The sequence below is a fragment of the Salvia miltiorrhiza genome, unplaced genomic scaffold (assembly GCF_028751815.1).
Source record: "Salvia miltiorrhiza cultivar Shanhuang (shh) unplaced genomic scaffold, IMPLAD_Smil_shh original_scaffold_282_1, whole genome shotgun sequence".
Classification (NCBI taxonomy): Eukaryota; Viridiplantae; Streptophyta; class Magnoliopsida; order Lamiales; family Lamiaceae; genus Salvia; species Salvia miltiorrhiza.
In genome coordinates this window covers 26,326-33,761 of record NW_026651518.1, presented here as the reverse complement: position 1 = coordinate 33,761, position 7,436 = coordinate 26,326, and the positions used below count along the sequence as shown (strand labels likewise).

The window sequence follows — 7,436 nt, the reverse complement described above, 5'->3', positions numbered from 1 at the left end:
CCCCTCACCAGACCCCGTCAGCCTTCCCCCTCCATCTCCCCTGATCTCGCCGCCCCCTTCCCCCTCCCAAGACCCCCGTCAGCCCTCCCCCTCCGCACATCTCGAATTCAGCCTCTGAAATCTGCGATTTCATGGCGATTTGGTGAAATCGAGCCTCTAAACGATGAATTCGCCTTCAAATCCTGACCCCTCGGCTCTTGGTGAAATCGAGCAGCGATTTCATGGCGATCTCTGGTGTAGGCGACGGTGGCGGGGGGTGGCGAGTACCGGCCTGTTGGTGGTGGTGGCGATGGTGGTGGTGGCGCGGCAGGGACGGCGCGAATATATATAATTGGCGGTGAACTGGGGATCTAGGGTACGAATTGGAGAGACCAGAGAGAGAGGGAGTCGATTTGGAGGGTTTCAGGCGCCAGTGGTGGTGGTACGGGCGTCGTCGCCGGTGGCGGCAGGTGGGGGGATGGGTGGGGAGGGAATTAGGGTTTGGAAGTATGAAAGATTGGGGAAGATGATGATGATATTTTTTTAAAAAGTTTTTTTCCACATGTAATAAATGTGCTTAAGTGTCAATTTTCGGTTGCCACCTCATCCATTCCGGCTGCCACAGTGTCAATTCCGGCGCCGACATGAGAAAAAATCGATCACCGGACAAATTCGAGACAAAAGCGAAAGGTTAGGTATTTAAAAATAGAAAAAAAAGGTGCAAAAACCAATTCCATGTAAACGTTAGGAATTTACAGGCAATTACCCCTTAAAAATAAATATATGGTGCCATAACAAATAAAAATTAAATAATGGGTATTTATGCGCAAAAATTAAATTATGGGTAATTTTTGCGCTCACATTTATGCACTCATCTTGAGCACAAATTACATGCCTACAAATTAAACAAAGAAAAATAAAATAACATACAAATCATATAGTTTAAAAAATTCGTGCAAATTACAAGATTCATGCTTGCAATCATTGTGTAATTATGACTCACAACAGTTTTTTACATACAAACAAATATTTAAAAAGGTAAATGGATATAAATGGTAGACAATTTGAAAAAGGAGTAAATAATTTTAAGAGGTGGGTAGTTTTAACTAGGGTTAATACCGTGAAAAATCATGAACTTTGGTGTGATTTCCAAATTTTCCAAGAATTATTTTTTTAATCAAATTTTCCATGAACTTAAACACTCGAACAATTTTTCCATGATTTTTACCTCCGGTGATGCTCCGGGCTGACATGGCAATTACAAGCTGATATAGCGCTGACATGGCGCCAACTATAACTAAAAATTGACACATGGAAAATAGAAAAACAAAAAAAGCAAAAAGAAAAAGAACCCCCCCCCCATCGTCTCCCCCATTTTCCCCATCGGCCAAACCCTAATTTCACCTCCTTCCACCCGCCGCTGCACCAGATCCGGCGCCCCTACGCTGCCTTTCCCCACCCGCCAAACCCTCATTTCACCTCTTTCCACCCGCCGTCGCACCAGATCCGGCGCCCCTGCCGCCGCCGCGCCAGTCTTTGCTCTGGCCTTGAGCTGCTGTGCTGTGGTCTCTGCTCTGGCCGCCGCCTCCCTAACCAACCCTGCAAATCCGCCGCCGCCCTCTCCGCTGCTCTGATTCGCGGCCTTTACCACCACCACACCAGATCCGCTGCCCCTACGCTGCCTTTACCACCACCACCCTGCAGATCCGCTGCCTCCCTCACCACCGCCTCCGGCACCAAACGTCTGCTGATTCGGCGCCCTCACCACCGCCTTGGCACCCGCACCAGATCCGGCGCCCCTGCCGCCGCCGCGCCAGTCACCTCCGTCCCTCGATCTCAGACACGCAGACTTTCTTTCCGGCGGAGCTCGACCACTAACACACACACAGAGAGAGAGAGAGAGAGTTCTGAGCTCAAAACGATGTCGTTTTACCCCCACCTAAACGACGTCGTTTTGATTCACCGCCGGTGACGCCATGTCACTTTTCAGGTCTCTTAAAAATGCCATGTCAGCACTCAATTTGGGGATTTTTGAAAATCATGGAAAAATTATTCAACCCCTTAAGTTCATGGAAAATTTGATAAAAAAAATAGTTCATGGAAAGTTTGGAAATCGCACCAAAGTTCATGGTTTTTCACGGCATTAACCCTTTTAACTATTACCATTTAATTAAATTTGTTTGAAGTGTGTAGGTTTTACCTATGATAGGCTTATTAAAAGGTTGTAATGCTTCAATTTTTATAATTAACCAAATTATTATTTAGAAAATCCTAATTAACTTGTTTCTTGAGTCCAAATGTTATACGTTCAAATTTCAACGAGTCTTATTAGATTGAGCTTGAAATTATTTTTTCATGTATGATCTACCTCTTTTATAGTATGATTTACACATTATTGCACCAAATTAGGGTTTACGCAATTACTTACCTCGATAACGACTGCGTTCCTCGTCTGATAAAATGAAGTACAAATACACACTACATTCCATGAAATCGACCTAATTTAAACAAAAATAATGATCAAGATTGTGCATTGAGATATCCAAAGAATTCTGCACTTTCACTATAATATACGAGTCATTGTCCCAATGAATACAGAGAAGGATCAATTCCACTTCAAAAGTGCTTCCTATCATCTTTTTGGAGAAATGTACAAACAACTGATAATAACAAGATTAAGGCAAACCAACCCTTCTCCATTCTTGAATTTTAATGCTTCATCCAAAATTTGACATCATCCACTCCACCGGCCTCATACTGCCGTCAATAGGCATCGTCTCCCCGGAGCTGAACAAAGGGCGCGGTCTTTTCTTGAGCGCCGCAGCCGCCTGTGACTCGAGAGTCGAGGGAGAAATCGGGCTCCCATTTGATGACATCATGCCGCTGTCCATGGAGCAGTCACCAAGCCGGGCAGGCAGGCGTGGAATGCTGTGCCCATCTGTCGTATCCGAGGCATCACAGGACACGGGAGGCACGGACAACACGCCATTACAGTCGTGTGCGACCTTGATTGCTAGATCGGAGAGCTCTCTCCGGGCAGCCTCCAGCCCAGCTGAGGCCACTGCCTGATCATCGAGTGCTTTACAAGCTTTGTCGAGGATCGACTGTAGGTACTTGCTTTGTGCTTCTATCCGGATCTGCAGGCGTCGCTGAACCTGGTATAAAAATCACAAGAAAACGCTTTTGTTCGAAAATTTGGTAGTGAAGGACAAAAGTGCCACAAAAAACTTCATATGACCTATGTGCACCAAAATATTTAACCAGTAAGCAGATAAGATCAAAAAATCAAACCTCTAGCTGCTCGTGCAATCGTTGTTGAACTTCCATCTGCACGCGCAAAGCCTCAGTTACCTGGTAACCACTGTTAAAAATGTGAAAACATAACTATATGTCTATATAAACAAGAAAAGTATTTAGACAAATAAGATGCTCGGAGGTATAGATGAAGTACTCGTTGATATCTTGGGCCATCATTTTTGATGAAGTTGATGTAGACGAACCTGTATCCTGACTCTCAGCGATACAAGATACTGCAGCCGGAATAATAAGAAAACAATCAATTAGTTCATGAGCCATTTATGATCTAAATTAAGACTACATGTAGTGAAATATTTTTTGATGAATTTCTTTGCTGCACTCAAATTCTCTATGGAGACGTGAAACTATTCAGCTGGAACTACTTCTATGAGTTAGGGAATGGGAAAATAATGAGAGGTATGCTTTAATCTTAGTGAAAACCGAAATTTAGTTATTACGTCTCTGAACCAATCAGAGACGCAGCTAAATGCAGAAAGAGCTTCGGGAGTTTGTAAAACGAACATTTTACTCAGAATGCTACATCAAGCCAGTCCCAAGCAGCATAAACCACTCGGGCATAGTAATCATTCTTCTTGGAGGAGATTAGTACAAACGAATGAAATAAACATGGAGAAATAATAATATGGACATGATGCCAATTCTAAGTATGTTCAAGCACTGAAAAAGGAATAGTGATTGATTTCTTCACGGTTTTTATAAATATATCTATATGTTTGGAACTCATTTACACCCCATACTTTTTAACAAATAAAGAAACTTGAAAAATTTAGTACAACCATATGTTTTTTTCATTTTTCTAGTAAATATTTTAATTTCGTAGACAAATCCATAATTTCTTATATAAAATCATTCATATCGCCAAATAATAATAATGATCACAATCATGTGTAATAACAATTTAAGTAAATTAATATTTCAATTATTACTTTAAGTTTAAAAAAATAAAAATATCATTGATAAATGTAGATCATGATGGTTAGGTAAAAGAAATATCTAAAAATTCATTTCTATTTGTATTTGGACAGAAGGAATAGTTAATCCCATGCTTTTGTGAACGGGAAAGCTAAACTGTATCGATAATCATATTAGGAATAAACATGGGGACCATTCCATTCTTATGTCATTTCTTCACACGCTAATCTTGTTGTTTTCGGTTATGATTCATCTCCTACACTAGTATGACTTGTTCAACAATTCCAGCGTTTTTAATCCATATCTATGTTCGGATAACTATTCAGACGGGTAGCACTCACGTGTCAATGTGATTTTTCAGTCATCTCTTCACTAGCATTCTAAGTTATAATTATTTATAACATGCAAATAGAGCTGGCAAAAGCAAATGCAACATATATACATGGAATGTTGGAAATGACTAGGAATAAGCACGAAAAATTCCTCGATTACCTTCTTTTGAGACTTCAGTTAATTCCTTGCCCGCTTGTTTCCCCATCCGGTATTTCTGAAATATCAGATTACTCAATACTACATGCTTATCCATAAAGTGTGCCACATATCAGGAAAACTTTTATTGCTATATCAACGAAAATTCTCCGATTCAGGAGCTACGTTAGTGGCATACCTGAAGATGAGATTTCAAATGGTACAAAGTCAAGCCTTTTACTCCCATGGTTCTCATAATTGTTTTTGGTGTCGCTTCTGCAATACAAAGGAAGCTACTGGTCATTTGCCAAAGTCAGAATCAGTTACTATTGTAATTGTATAGATAGATGCTCACGAGCTTGTTCAGAAAAATTTCTCAAATATGTTTCAGTGCAAAGAAGATAACCGGAGATACAAAGCCTTACAACCCATTAAACTTTTTATCTAAGAATTCCACGTTGGAGTGAATATAAAACCCGCCTAAACATCTAAAGCATCACTTGAAGTTAAAACTGCAAGCTTGCCTTCAAAATACACAGGTCTAATTTTGCAGTCTCACAGATGCTTCCATTGATCCTTTGATTTTAGCCTTAGTCATTTATCTGGAGTATATTCATCAAGATTATGGTTGCAATATTCAAAATTAACAAAAGCAAGAGTACAGAAACCATGAATATTTTCGCCTAGGAGGTTCAGCTATAGGCTAAAGACAACCGTAGGAAGGTCTGGGAAAACAAGTTTAATCTTCGGGTGGACCTACTAATACTGGATGCTTACGAATCAGAAAGACTGATATCTCGGCTCTGATTAGTCGAATGAAACCATAATTCTTATATATTCCACTAGCTAGCCAACTTTATTTCAAACGGAACAAAGTTGAGCTAAGTGAAGCACTTAGTTCCTTAGAGACAACATAGATCTCCATATCAAACTGAAGGTAACAACACTTCAAGTGCAACTTCGAAGAGCCAAAAGGCCAACACTTCAAGTGCAACTTCGAAGAGCCAAAAGGCGCAAATCAACGTATGAACAGATTCCACACTCTAAAACATATTGATTAAACACCAAAGATTCCAAGAGAATTCCCCCCCCCCCCCCCCCCCCCCCCCCCCCCCCCAAAAAAAAAAAAAATTCAGTGAAGAGGAAAAGTATCTAAATTGATACTTAAATATCCCATTAAAGATGACAAACTATAGCAATATTGTGATATTGATCCTTTCTTCTTCTGTTTTTTAATTGAATTGAAAAAAAAAAAGGTAATTCAGCTTTGCAAGAGTCAGGGGACATAAAACAGAACAACTGAACAAAGATGTGTCCCTCCCCACCAGAAAAGTGGGGAGAAATGGTTGTAGTGCTTTATGGAAAAACATGATTAAAAAAAAGAGAGGGAAAAGGTTAAAAGTCATTTGTAGAAGACAGAATAAGAAATTTACAGCCCTGTAACTGAATACCCTCCAACAAATTGGAGCTTAACAAATTTTGTGAAATTCACATCAGCAAGATTGAGTTACAGGAACATGCGATCATACTTATTTTCTTTTTTCAACAAACTTTGGAATCCTAAAAGCATTTGTTTTGCAGCATTTCAAACCCCAGTTCGTTACAGAGCTATTTCTAAATAGAATATCAATTTCTTAACTTCTTCATCCATAACAATTTTACTCCACTTAAATAATTTCACAACAAGATCAAATTTTTAACATGCCCTCCCACAAAAGTTCGTTGAAGATGACCAACAAAGTCAAATTTTAAAAAATCTCGATTATGTCCCTACAAAAAAATAAAAAAAATAGGGACTCACTATCAGCGCCGCCGAGCTGCGTGACGGCGTCGACAAATCTCTCATGGAGGTCGGCCGTCCAGCGCAGGCGCGGGCGAGGATCAGTGGAGAGGACGAGACACGCATCTCCAGGCAAGTTGGTGCCGTCCAACGGTCCCGGATAATCCCCCCCTCCCGCCTCCACTGCCAAACTGTGTATTGGCAAAGCCGAATACATTCTCTCTCTATCACTCCCTCTCTCTCTAAGAGTAAGGGGTTTTCTTTGAAGAAAATATGTCAGCAAGATTGAAGGAGCTGCGAAGTGAGACGGGATGGGAAAGAAAATCCAGTTTTGTGTGGTTTTGGAGGAGTTATGGTTAGTTTTTGAAGTTAGGAAAGGTGGTGGGGTGGGGGTAGGGGTGGGGGTCGGGAGGAAACAAGACAGCGATGTCTTGTTCTGTACTGTCTTTGTCTGTTATTTTGGCCAGTATTTGTCTTTATATATATCTATGGGTCGAAGGTAGTACATGTAGGCGTGGGAAGTGTGTGTGGTGTGTGAGAGAGAAGGGAGAGGTAACATGGTGCATGGGCTGGCATTGCCATTTTCGATGTTTTCTATGGACTGCTTTTTTCATGGAGGCCACTATTACCATCAATACACTACAACTCGCTCTTCTTTACCGCCCTATTACTTTTTTCTATTTTCTTCTTCTAGTTTTCGAAATCTACAACTACGGATAGGGCTACACCAAATGTGAGGCTTGCCATTTTCTTGTTTTTTTTTTTTCTTTGAAATTTAAAATAAAATGGCCTGCTATCTATTTGCAAATGGATTTCAAAATATTTGAATCTCAAGGACATTAGCTTCCATAGTTTCATAAATAATTAGTATTGTAATTAGGGTGGATGTTGGGAAAATTAATAAAATTTTAATGATATATAAAAACTTTTCCTATGGATGATAAGCCTTATTAATGTAATAATGGTTCGTTACTCATGT

The 7,436-nt window shown here is 40.3% G+C and overlaps 1 protein-coding gene across 2 annotated transcripts; it reads right to left on the bottom strand.

Annotated features, from left to right (window-relative positions):
• Positions 1-2,512: 2,512 nt before the first annotated feature.
• On the bottom strand, positions 2,513-7,018 carry LOC131003869 (protein PHR1-LIKE 2-like). 2 transcript variants are annotated; one of them, XM_057930421.1, is made up of 6 exons: positions 6,479-7,018; positions 4,877-4,953; positions 4,702-4,756; positions 3,431-3,509; positions 3,271-3,340; positions 2,513-3,134 (listed from the first exon to the last, which is right to left on the bottom strand). In XM_057930421.1, the coding sequence occupies exons 1-6, from the start codon at positions 6,672-6,674 to the stop codon at positions 2,697-2,699; spliced, it is 915 nt and encodes a 304-aa protein (XP_057786404.1). In that variant the 5' UTR covers positions 6,675-7,018; the 3' UTR covers positions 2,513-2,696. The 2 variants fall into 2 exon arrangements, with proteins under 2 accessions (XP_057786404.1, XP_057786405.1); XM_057930422.1 differs by lacking the exon at positions 6,479-7,018 and adding an exon at positions 5,202-5,740.
• Between the last annotated feature and the right edge of the window lie 418 nt (positions 7,019-7,436).

Coding starts and splice junctions, on each gene's coding strand:
- LOC131003869 (XM_057930421.1), bottom strand. CDS start 6,674: ATGTATTCGGCTTTGCCAATACACAGTTTGGCAGTGGAGGCGGGAGGG. Junction 4,954..6,478: donor GCAGCTCGGCGGCGCTGATA/GTGAGTCCCTAT, acceptor TTTGTATTGCAG/AAGCGACACCAAAAACAATT. Junction 3,135..3,270: donor GATTGCACGAGCAGCTAGAG/GTTTGATTTTTT, acceptor TTTTTATACCAG/GTTCAGCGACGCCTGCAGAT.